The sequence below is a fragment of the Schistocerca serialis genome, chromosome 5, assembly GCF_023864345.2.
Source record: "Schistocerca serialis cubense isolate TAMUIC-IGC-003099 chromosome 5, iqSchSeri2.2, whole genome shotgun sequence".
NCBI classification, from domain to species: domain Eukaryota; kingdom Metazoa; phylum Arthropoda; class Insecta; order Orthoptera; family Acrididae; genus Schistocerca; species Schistocerca serialis.
This window is the reverse complement of record NC_064642.1, coordinates 34443084-34455930: the sequence shown is the minus strand read 5'-3', so window position 1 is coordinate 34455930 and position 12847 is coordinate 34443084. Positions and strand designations below refer to the sequence as shown.

The following is a 12847-nucleotide window of genomic DNA, read 5'->3' as shown; positions in this document are numbered from 1 at the left end:
AACGTAGATCATTTTAGGTTATTAGCAAATGGGAATCAATTTTCGTAGCAGTATAGCCCTCATATTACCAGAGGTACTCCTTAGAAAAGACATCACTCTTCAGAAAACTGATACCAGTAATATTCAGTTGTAATACCTCTGAGATTCTGATGTACTGGATTTAGGGACAGCCAATTCAAATACACTTACTTTCAGATAATTAATTTATTTTTAAACAGTTCTTTGAGTCCACGGCTTCAAAGCAGATATTATCATTTACTTATGAGGATGCATCTAGAATGGTGCAACACGCCCTCACTGAGACCAGCCGAAGAGATTGCGGATGAAGTCCATGATGGCGTCGACATCGATACCGGCGTCCCTCAGCATCTGGATCAACTCCTGCACAGCGTCCAGCTCCAGAACGCGCAACACCAGTTGCTGGAAACGTCATATTTCTGGTTAGAGGTCAAGTATAGAGGTAACATAAAAGAAAAATGTTGGACGTTCGTAGCCATTCAACAGCCATGAAAGGATTACTACTTACGTGGAATTCGTCGGAACTGAGCCTGTTGATGAGTTCAGCAAAGTCGGCACTGGTCTCCAGCTTATCGTTGTAGAGAGCCTTCAGCTCGTCGACTGGGAGGATGGCGAGGATCTCATCGAGCATGGACTTGAGGCTCCTGCTGCTCCTCCTCATTCTGCTGGCGGGTTTCGTAATCTGAGGAATGCCCAGGAAGTCGTGGATCGTGTTGAGGAAGCCGTAGGGGTCAAGGCCTGAGGACTCGAGGAAGTTGAGCAGCTGCAGAAAAAAATGGAGCAGTGAGAACCTGCATGATGTAACATTTCATAGATGTATGAAGTGTCTAATGGAGCATTGCTTACATCGTACAGCTCGGGCTGCTGGTCGACGTAGACGACGATGCTCTCGAACTCGTCAGACATGAGGTACTGGAGGGCGGCCTGCACCTCAGCATCGTTGGCGACATAGTTGAGGACGATGTTGACGATTTCGTCGACAGGGATGAGGGCCAGGAAGTCGTTCAGGTCATCTTGCAGGTTGCGGCTGGATTTTTTTGCTGGGAAACGTTGGATCATCTTTGCACCTCGGATAGGCTCTGAAAATGAGATATCGCGTATCAGTACATCTTTTCTGCTCTTTTGCAAAATTCTGTTGAAAGTCTCATTACAGTTGCACAGATTGTTGTGTTTCATTGCATAACTATTTAATGATAGTGTAAAACGTTGGACAGTTTAGTCAGTGCTGAGCAAGTGAACAACGTGTCTTTGCTTTTTTCCCTAGAAGTTGTGTAATATCATACACATACTATTTCTTTTTTTGTGGGATGTAGAAGAATTGTTTCCAGATCACAGGGTTTTAAGCAGTTTTATAATTTTTCTGCAAAATTCACAAATAATGTTCCATAATATAATCATTGTATTCCGTCGTATGCCTTTTGGGGAAGGTGGAGTTCTCTCGTTAGCATTATGATTCGCGTAGTGGCTGAAGTACTGAACCTGCATTAGATAGGACAGCTCCTCTTTCTCGTGCCCATCCACCCACATTGAGTTATTCTGTCAGTTACATAAATTGTTTAATGCGATTTCTGGGTTTATTTACTTGAAACATACAGTGACACACTTCACCTTGCTGTGTATTTATTGGGCATTTAATAAACTCGTCTATGGGACGTAAGACCTTAATCTTCTACCACGTCTTCTTCATATCTTATTGTTGTTCTTGTTGCAAACAGCACTGGGCGCAAGTACGAGCACAGAACTGTGATTCTAGTCGGTACAGAAGCACTGATGCCAAGATTATAAATGTTCTTAACATGTTGTTATTTTGAATTTTTTTAGTTTAGTGTTACTTATATTCCCTATTTTTGAGGGCTCTGGTCCCAGACATTCTAACTCTCTTTAGACTTGATTGAAGTTGTTTTAAATACAAGGATGATTCTTATTACTGTAAAAGAACGTCAATGGAATTAATGGTGTGATATTTATGACGTTAGTTATTTGTGATGTTCATGATAGTTGTCAGGACTTGGAGTTATTACTGTACTGGTAGGTTGGGTAAGACTTAGAGAATGGAGTCAAAATTACAGGAGAAATATCTAATCTGTCCATCGGATAGAAAAGATTTGAGTAAATGCGATGTGCTTATGAGTTGCGTACGACAGTAGCCAGTGAGGAAAGATATGATCTGAAACAGTCGTTTCCGGTGATAATCGTTGGGTGTGTTATGAGTGGTATGAAGGCCAGATTATATGGCTGGTTCCGTACTGCGGGCATGGGAGTCAACTAAAATTACGCTTGGGAACATCGTTTAATGTTTGGTGATGAATACGGGGAATTGCTGACAAGGGCACAGCTGCAAACAAACGTTACCGCTGATGGGTCTTGGGTTTACTGGAAATGTAGAAATTTGTGTAAACGTTTTGAGCCAGCAAAGGATAGCGGAGACAGAGGACAGTGAAATACAGAAATTAGATGTCCTATACGTCTTTCCTTGACTTGAAGATTTTATTAAAACGTTGGACAAGATCCATACGAAATGATGATAGGAAGGGCAGGTCAGTGGATTAGAATTGTTTTCTGATGTAAGCTCCAAGTGTGGCTAGTTGTTAGTTTACTCTATTGACGGCTTTATGATGGCTTCATATTGTCGCAAAGAAATTTTAAAGTAGAGTGAAATACATTACGAGATATTTGGCCTCAGCTAGTACTGTATAATTACGCCACACAATGTGGAGCACAATGGACAAAAGAATATGTAGCACACGCGAATATAAACTTAAAATAACAAGCCCCATTGAAAGATGATACTAAAGAAAACATCCTTACTCAGTTTCAAGGAGCCGGAATCAGACCAGCCGAAGAGATTGCGGATGAAGTCCATGATGGCGTCGACATCGATACCGGCGTCCCTCAGCATCTGGATCAACTCCTGCACAGCGTCCAGCTCCAAAACGCGCAACACCAGTTGCTGGAAACGTCATATTTCTGGTTAGAGGTCAAGTATGGAGGTAACATAAAAGAAAAATGTTGGACACTCGTTGCCGTTCAACAGCCATGAAAGGATTACTACTTACGTGGAACTCGTCCGAGCTGAGCCTGTTGATGAGTTCAGCAAAGTCGGCGCTGGTCTCCAGCTTATCGTTGTAGAGAGCCTTCAGCTCGTCGACTGGGAGGATGGCGAGGATCTCATCAAGCATGGACTTGAGGCTCCTGCTGCTCCTCCTCATTCGGCTGGCGGGTTTCGTAATCTGAGGAATGCCCAGGAAGTCGTGGATGGTGTTGAGGAAGCCGTAGGGGTCAAGGCCTGAGGACTCGAGGAAGTTGAGCAGCTGCAGAAAAAATGGAGCAGTGAGAACCTGAGTGATGTAACATCGCATAGGTGTATGAAGTGTCTAATGGAGCGTTGCTTACATCGTACAGCTCGGGCTGCTGGTCGACGTAGACGACGATGCTCTCGAACTCGTCAGACATGAGGTACTGGAGGGCGGCCTGCACCTCAGCATCGTTTGCGACGTAGTTGAGGACGATGTTGACGATTTCGTCGACGGGGATGAGGGCCAGGAAGTCGTTCAGGTCATCTTGGAGGTTGCGGCTGGATTTTTTTGCTGGGAAACGCTGGATCATCCTTGCACCATGGAATGGCTCTGAAAATGGTATTTCGCTTATCAGTGCACCTTCTCTGCACTTTTGGGAAAGTTGTGTTAAAAATTACGTTACAATTGAGAAACTGTTGTGGGTCATTCCGTAACTTATCACTATTAGTGTGAAATTAGTTATTTATTAGGAAGACGTAAAATTATTGTTTACGAGTTGTAGAGTGCCACTTATTTTTATAATTTTCGCGGAAAACTCGCAAATAATGTCCATAATATAAACATTATATTGAGTTGTATGACTTTTGCGAAAGATGGAGTTCTGCCTTTACCGTTATCTTTTGCATAGCGTCTGAGGTACTGGACTCGCATTAGATAGAAGAACTGATGCTTCTCATGCCTAGTCACCTACAATTAGTTTTTCCGTCAGTTACATAAGTTGTTTAATGCGATTCCTTTGTTCAAATATTTGAAAACGACGCTGACATCATTGTCCTTGATGAGATTTCACTGTAGACTTAAGAGTTTTGTCGGTGTTACGTTACACGCTAAATTTGTAGCACTTCATCTTCTTATTGAACCTCTTGATGAATGCACTGGGTACATTGTGTATAGAAATGTGATTCACGTCAGTGAGGAAAAGTAAACTCAAGGTTATAACTGTGACTCAGACGTATCTCTTCACAACAGGTTACTGTTTTTTATTTATGTATTTGCGCACCTTTTATATTCCCCACGATCGAATCTTGCTACTTTGAGACATTCTTACGTTCTTCAAACTTGATTGAAATAAATTAAATCATTAGGTTAATTTTTGTTGCTCTAGAATAATGGCAATAGGAATTGGTGCTGTGATAGTGTGATGTTAGTTCTTTCTGGTCTGTAGAGGTGATGGCTATGGGGAGTTGTGCTTATTACAGTACTTGTGGATAGAGTAAATTCTTAGAACTGGGGGCAGTATTAAAGGAAAAATGTCTGATTTACACATTGGAAAGAAATGATTCGAGTAAATGCTGGTGGATAGGACAGCAGCCAAGCAGAAAGCATATGGCCCGGAACAGTCGTCGTCGGTGAAAATACTTGGGAACCTTATGGGTTGTATGAAGGCTAGATCATGTGGGTGATTTCACGCTGGGGGAAGGGGAGACAGATAAGGTTACGCTAGGTAAGGATGTGGAATGTTTGGTGGGAAGTTTTGATAGGGGCACAGCTCAAGGCAAACATTGTCGAGGATGGGGGATACAATATGTTGTTGCACTTCCAGTTTATTGGAACTGTAGAAATGGTTATGCTGTTTTGTTTCAGAATGTATGTAAATCTTAGTAGCCGGTAAAGCATATGAGAGAGACAAGGTAGTGATACACATCTCATCTTGTTCCATGATTCTGAGATTTTAGTAAAACGTCAGAAAAGAGGAGGTCTATACAAATTGTGCATAACAAGGACAGTTGGAGGACGTATATTATGAATGGTTCATGGATTGGTGATGTAACCTCCTAGTCTAACCAGTTAGCAGTTTTGTCAGTAGTGCGCTTTCTTTGCTGTGGTTAGCAGCTCGTCGTTACTAGATTTTGGTAATGAAATTCCAGGGTATTTTAGCTTGTTGGAAGAATTATGAACTGAATAGTAGAGATCTCAGGAACACTATTTCTAGGTGGTTTTCCCTATAACTGTTTTGGGAAAATGTTACCTCTTTCGAGAGTTCATATTGTTATTGTAGGACTCCACGAACGTTGCCGCACTACATTACAGAAACGATACGCCAAAACATGTTACTTCAGCTGAACTTGGAATATATTTGGGAACTGGTCTTAAGGACGCTCACGTCTGCCCAGGGTCCAGCTACCAGAAAAAATTGCCATTCGTTGGTAGAAAATATTTCTCGCCTTATCAGTCGAGCTTTACCACTTAACATATAAATCAGAAGACAGAAAAAGGGTCGAACACCGTCAATCTGTGTGGATTATTAGCGAACATATTCTTGTACATACCTTCCTATGACGATTGGTTCATATTCTCGCAAAGAACTCTTGAAGTACACAAGCTGAATTTCCAGAAAATTTCATGACTCCACATTCCCTCTGGAGGAGTACCAGAAACCAGACGACATGTTTGGTCACAGTTAGAACCGCAGAATTACGCCACGCAATGTGCAACACAATGGACAAAAGAATATGTGGCACATGCGAATATAAACTTAAAATAACAAGCCCCATTGAAAGATGATACTAAAGAAAACATTCTTACTCAGTTTCAAGGAGCTGGAGTCAGACCAGCCGAAGAGATTGCGGATGAAGTCCATGATGGCGTCCACATCGATACCGGCGTCCCTGAGCATCTGGATCAACTCCTGCACAGCGTCCAGCTCCAAAACGCGCAACACCAGTTGCTGGAAACATCACCTTTCTGGTTAGAGGTCAAGTATGGAGGTAACATAAAAGAAAAATGTTGGACACTCGTAGCCATTCAACAGCCATGAAAGGATTACTACTTACGTGGAACTCGTCCGAGCTGAGCCTGTTGATGAGTTCAGCAAAGTCGGCGCTGGTCTCCAGCTTATCGTTGTAGAGAGCCTTCAGCTCGTCGACTGGGAGGATGGCGAGGATCTCATCGAGCATGGACTTGAGGCTCCTGCTGCTCCTCCTCATTCTGCTGGCGGGTTTCGTAATCTGAGGAATGCCCAGGAAGTCGTGGATCGTGTTGAGGAAGCCGTAGGGGTCAAGGCCTGAGGACTCGAGGAAGTTGAGCAGCTGTGGAAAAAAATGGAGCAGTGAGAACCTGCGTGATGTAACATCTCATAGGTGTATGAAGTGTCTAATGGAGCGTTGCTTACATCGTACAGCTCGGGCTGCTGGTCGACGTAGACGACGATGCTCTCGAACTCGTCAGACATGAGGTACTGGAGGGCGGCCTGCACCTCAGCGTCGTTTGCGACGTAGGTGAGGACGATGTTGACGATTTCGTCGACGGGGATGAGGGCCAGGAAGTCATTCAGGTCATCTTGGAGGTTGCGGCTGGATTTTTTTGGTGGGAAACGCTGGATCATCTTCACATCTCCTAATTTCTCTGAAAATGAGATATCGCATATCAGCGGATCTTTTTTTGCTCTTTTGCAAAATTCTGTTGAGAGTCTCATTACAGCTGCACAAATTGTTGTGGTTCAATGCATAACTATTCAATGATAGTGTAAAATGTTTGACAGTTTAGTCAATGCTGAGTAAGTCAACAATGAGTCTTTGGTTTTTCCTAGAATTTGTGTAATATCGTATACATACTATTTCATTTTTAGTGGATGCAAATGAATTGTTTCCAGATCATAGGGTTTCAAGCAGTTTTATGATTTTTCTGCGAAACTCACAAATAATGTTCCATAATATAATCATTGTATTCCATAGTTTGCCTTTTGGGGAAGATGGAGTTCTCTCGTTAGCGTTATGATTCACTTAGTGGCCGAGGTACTGAACCCGCATTAGGTAGGAGAGCCACTCTTTCTCGTACCCATCCATCCACATTGAGTTATTCTGTCAGTTACATAAATTGTTTAATGCGATTTCTGGGGTCATTTACTTGAAACATACAGTGACACACTACACCTTGGTGAGTATTTATTGGGCATGTAATAAATTCGTCGATGGGACCTAAGACCTTAATCTTCTACCACGTCTCCTTCATTATCATATTGATGTTCTTGTTGGTAACAGCACTGGGTGCAAGTACGAGCACAGAACTGTGATTCGAGTCAGTACAGAAGCACTGATGCCAAGATTATAAATGTTTTTAACATGTTCTTATTTTGTATTTTTTAGTTTAGTGTCATTTATATTCCCTATTTTTGAGGGCTCTGGTCCCAAACATTCAGACGCTCTGTAGACTAACATTAAAACGCTCTGTAGACTTCACTGAAGTTGTTTTAAGTACCAGAACGATTTTTATTACAGTAAAATAATGTCAATGACGCGAATGGTGTGATATTTATGATATTAGTTATTTGTGATGGACCTGATCGCTGTGAGGACTTGGGGTTATTACAGCGCTGATGAGCTAGGTAAAATTTGGAGAATTGAGACAATATTGTAGGAGAAATGTTTGATTTGTGTAATGAAAAGAAATGATTCGAGTAAGCGCGATGCACTTGTGAGGAGGATAGGACAGAAGCCAGGGAGGAAATATATTGATTTTGGCAGTAATTTCCGGTGGAAACCCTTGAGTGCGTTATGGGTGGTATGAAGGGCAGATTATTAAGGTGGTTCCGTGCTGCAGGCAGGGGGGTCATCTAAAATTACAGTTGGAAAAACATTTAATGTTTGGTCATGAAGGTGGAAAATGTTGACAGTGATACATCTGCAAGCAAACGTTACCGAAGATGGGTCTTGGGTTTACTGGAAATGTAGAAATTCGTGTAAGCTTTACGAACCAGGAAAGGATAACAGAGGGAGAGCAGAGTGAAAAACGGATACGAGGTGTCCTATATGTATTTCCATGATTTGGTGATTTTAGTATAACGTTGGAGAAGGTCCATACAAAATGAGGATAATAAGGATGGGTCAGATGACGATAGGTAGGTCTGGTTGACTCTTTTGTGATGTAAGCTCCAAGTGCGACCAGTTGTTAATTTACTCTAGTGACGGCTTTCTGTTGTATGTTTGATGATGGCTTCATATCGTTGCAAAGAAAGTTTGAAGTGGAATAGATATATCGGTAAGCTGAAGTAATAAAAAATTTCTAGGCTCACCGTTTCCTTTAGAGGAATACCTGAACACATTACGAGATGTTTGGCCTCAACTAGTACTGTAAAATTACGGCCCACAATGTGGAGCACAATGGACAAAAGAATAAGTGGCACATGCGAATATAAAATTAAAATAACAAGCCCCATTGAAAGATGATACTAAAGAAAACATTCTTACTCAGTTTCAAGGAGCCGGAGTCAGACCAGCCGAAGAGATTGCGGATGAAATCCATGATGGCGTCCACATCGATACCGGCGTCCCTCAGCATCTGGATCAACTCCTGCACAGCGTCCAGCTCCAAAACGCGCAACACCAGTTGCTGGAAACGTCATATTTCTGGTTAGAGGTAAAGTATGGAGGTAACATAAAAGAAAAATGTTGGACACTCGTTGCCGTTCAACAGCCATGAAAGGATTACTACTTACGTGGAACTCGTCCGAGCTGAGCCTGTTGATGAGTTCAGCAAAGTCGGCGCTGGTCTCCAGCTTATCGTTGTAGAGAGCCTTCAGCTCGTCGACTGGGAGGATGGCGAGGATCTCATCAAGCATGGACTTGAGGCTCCTGCTGCTCCTCCTCATTCGGCTGGCGGGTTTCGTAATCTGAGGAATGCCCAGGAAGTCGTGGATCGTGTTGAGGAAGCCGTAGGGGTCAAGGCCTGAGGACTCGAGGAAGTTGAGCAGCTGCAGAAAAAATGGAGCAGTGAGAACCTGAGTGATGTAACATCGCATAGGTGTATGAAGTGTCTAATGGAGCGTTGCTTACATCGTACAGCTCGGGCTGCTGGTCGACGTAGACGACGATGCTCTCGAACTCGTCAGACATGAGGTACTGGAGGGCGGCCTGCACCTCAGCATCGTTGGCGACGTAGTTGAGGACGATGTTGACGATTTCGTCGACGGGGATGAGGGCCAGGAAGTCGTTCAGGTCATCTTGGAGGTTGCGGCTGGATCGTTGGGCCGGAAATCGCTGGACTGTCTCATGCTTGGGCGCTGTGTAATTTTAATGTAGGTGTAAGCGAACTTCTGCTTTCTGAATTGACGTGTTACGTAAGTAATTCTAAGTTGTAGTCTTTATCTTCGCTTGTTTTGGGTAAACTCTGAAATTTTGTTTTCGTTTTATGTAAGATAATAACCAAAATCCTTAAATATGTAATGAGATTAGTAGGTCTTATCTCAGTGTTGATTATTCGTTCAAAAAAGTACCTCCTCGTTTTAATTAGTGACTGTTACTTTGCAAGAAAAACCAGCAATATAGCGCAACGGTTACTGATGGCTAGTTAGGTTCGGGTTTGGTTGCTTGGGAGGAGAAGGCCAAACAGCGAGGTCATCAGTCTCGTTGGAGTACTGAAGGAAGGGGAGGGAAATCGGCCGTGCCATCTCAAAGGAACCATCTCAGCATTTGTCTGGAGCGATTTAGGGAAACCACGGAAAACCTAAATCAGGATGGCCGGATGCGGGTTTGTACCGTTAAAAGCTATCTGCTTCAATAGCTCAGTGATCAGCCTCTGGCTGATATGTGTAGGACCCAGGTTCGATCCCCGGTACTGCTGGAGATTCTTCCTTATTGGAAGGACTTGAACAGGGTTTCCTAGCTTCGTTATACCAATTAAGGAGCTATTTGAGTGATAAGGAGTGTTCCCAAAATCAGAAGGCGAAAAGGTCAGGAGAGTCGCGTGCTGACCCCAAGCCCCTCCTTATCGGATTCACTGACGCCACTGGCAGTGGATGACACTGCGGTCGGTCGGTCTGTCGGTTCGAACTGCCCTATTACTGTCAGAAAACGTAGCTTTCCTTTGCTTTGCTTTAAAATTATGTATCCAGAATATAGTATTTTATCGACGCCATAGGTGTACTTTTGTTAAAGTCGCTAATGCCTGTAGGAGGGCATATTACTTTTTACCCAGGTACATTTAATGGCGGTTACGCGATTCATTTGATAAAATCTGTCGAAATAATGTATACTCAGGCAGTCTCAAAAATTCTTCTGCTGGGTGTAAACCATCCTTGCTTAAATCAGTGGACCGATAACTATTTGCTTCACTGAAGCGCAATAAATTATGTGGTGTTTCTCTGCGAATAGCTTACATTTTTATGAGGTACACCAGCATCTGGTAACTTTACGGAACGAAATTGGTCATGTGGAAGACTTCTGTGCACGTCATTATGGAAGCATAGCTCATATAGCTGAAAATCTATTATATGCGTGTGGTCCTGTTATTTCAGACATGTCCGAAGGAATAGACACCATTCTGATATTGGAGCCACCGTTAATCAACTCACAAAGGCATTAAAGACATGGGCATATATCAACTGGTAGGCTGAAAATTTTTCCCACCCTCGGATTCTAGCCCGAGTCTCCAACTTACTAGCCAGATACGCTGACCACTAAACCATCTGTACAGAGGGGTCGCCGCAGGTGCACCGGCTACCCTAGCAAGACCCCGTCAGATCCAAATTCTCAACTGATACCTCACGCTACTGGTGCAGCGCCCCTGCTTATGAGCCTCATTACGCGCAGCATCTTGCCGATTCGAGTAAGAGATAGAGTTTGGCGTGCAACTGCACTGAAGGAATAGTTGAGAATCTGGGTCTGGTGGGAGGCACACTAAGGTAGTCGGTGCAGTTGCCCTGACTACTGTGTCCGGATGGCGCGGTGGTCAGCGCATGTGCCTAATGAGCAGGAAACACAAATTTCCAGTTTGTCCCGTTGATATAAATCAATGCCCACTGGCAGCTGACGTCTTTAATACCTTTCCGTCTTGAAAACATGATGTACAGCACATGTATGGAACGATTACGTGGTCACTTGAGCTTAAATAGTTGTTCTTAGAACCAAACATTTACCAAACATTGACATTATTCTGGCCTTTAAAAGTATGATTTGATGACACTTACCCTTGGGCACCGCTGCGCCGCAGGCGAAGCCAATGACAACAGCGAACAGCAGGAAGAAGCGCATCTGCACAAGAAGGCGATGTCTTAGGGTGGAGGCAGTGCTAGCTAGTCTAGTATACTTCAGAGCGGAGAGGACTTACCTTGCCGGCTGTGGACCACAATGTGATGCGGCTGGCTTCGACGTGTGCGTATTTACGCATTTCTTTATCAGCTCTTCACTGCGTTTATCGATCGCGGTTTTTTCCGCTCGCGACCAGGATGACCTTCATCCTCGGCAAACGCAAGTCATCTCTGCGTCTGTGCATTACCTGAAAAATTCACTTCAGTTGTCCAGAAGAGAGCAGACCGTGCGTATCGCATCGTATATCAGCAGTGATTATCGCGTGATGTTACCAACTTGTAGGAATGCAACAGGTTTCGCTTCTAGCTTTCGATATGATTTCTACGTATTAACTCATCCATGGCAACGGAAGAAACTACGATGAAGGGATTTTCATGTGTAGTTTTCGTCGTGTCTGAGTCTGTCACCTACCGTTCAACGTCAGAAAAGTATCTAACAAACTTGGTCAGCTTTGTAATTCGAGTTGTTAATACGGAGCGAACGCATTTCGTTCACTCCATTGTCTAAGGTAACTTGTTTGCAGAGTGCTTCATGCCCTCTGTTTCACCTCAGTTGTGGCAGAATCAGTAATGTGCTCTGAGCACGTAAGTTGTGTGTTCTTGTACAGTGCTACCATGTAAACGTCACTAACTGTATTACCTCCAGAAGTTCTTGGCAGAAATGTGCTAGTGTTTCTTGGAGTACTGAGGGCAGAAAAACTGTTTTGACTATGACTCTAAAATAATTTGATATAAATTCTGTAATATGCGTGGCCTGCAGAGGTGAAAACCGCTGTTACTTTTGTAGGACCGATTTAGAGGAGTCTCATCAGTTGCGCACGACACGTTTCTTTCTTTTCTTTCACAATGTGCCTTTTTTTCCAAGATCCGCTCTTGGTTGGTACTCTTCACTCCTCCATATGTTATTGTTTTGATACTGTGCCGGGATGCCCTCCATGTCACAGTGCGATAATAACATAGTTCCTTGCAAGCTGTTTGTCTGCGAGTGGGACAAATTTACTTCTGTGCGTTTTGTCTGTTGTAACTGATTCTGTATCGGTTTTCCGAAGCGAAAATCCACAAATACGGTAGATTTGCCTGGAGAGGTTTGGAAAACCCCCTGTAATTAGCACTCACGTTCATCGATGGAATGCAGATGGACCTACTTTTCGTTAATCTAAGGCACAGGCTGATTTACGATCTGGTTCAGCTTTCTGTGTCGTAGAGTAACGCTTAACGATTTACTAACGTATTCTACGATGTGTTAACATCTGCGGCAGTTAATTATCAGATTTATCCTAAGGATAAGTCGGACAGGTTCCTTTGTTCAACGGTTGAAAGCGGTATCAATAACTTCGGGATCTGCTCCTTTCGTAAAGGGAAAGAACTTGTTTACGTTGGAAATATCTGTAGAAAAGACGGCGACAGATGCATAATTACGCAAGCGAAGTTCCAGCAAAGGCTTAAACTGATTCGCGTGTAAATTCTAAGTGACAGCAAAGGGAAAGTCAGAGATTATATCTTGTCAACT

At 43.3% G+C, this 12847-nt stretch overlaps 1 protein-coding gene across 1 annotated transcript; it reads right to left on the bottom strand.

Moving 5' to 3' along the window:
- Positions 1–294: 294 nt before the first annotated feature.
- On the bottom strand, positions 295–11365 carry LOC126481727 (uncharacterized). Its single transcript, XM_050105680.1, has 11 exons — positions 11358–11365; positions 11218–11281; positions 9086–9312; positions 8749–9003; positions 8501–8642; positions 3412–3644; positions 3075–3329; positions 2827–2968; positions 865–1097; positions 527–781; positions 295–420 (listed from the first exon to the last, which is right to left on the bottom strand). The coding sequence occupies exons 2-11, from the start codon at positions 11279–11281 to the stop codon at positions 295–297; spliced, it is 1932 nt and encodes a 643-aa protein (XP_049961637.1). The 5' UTR covers positions 11358–11365.
- Positions 11366–12847: the final 1482 nt, after the last annotated feature.

Coding starts and splice junctions, on each gene's coding strand:
- LOC126481727 (XM_050105680.1), bottom strand. CDS start 11,281: ATGCGCTTCTTCCTGCTGTTCGCTGTTGTCATTGGCTTCGCCTGCGGC. Junction 9,313..11,217: donor CGGCGCAGCGGTGCCCAAGG/GTAAGTGTCATC, acceptor AAAATTACACAG/CGCCCAAGCATGAGACAGTC. Junction 8,643..8,748: donor TCAGCTCGGACGAGTTCCAC/GTAAGTAGTAAT, acceptor TGACGTTTCCAG/CAACTGGTGTTGCGCGTTTT.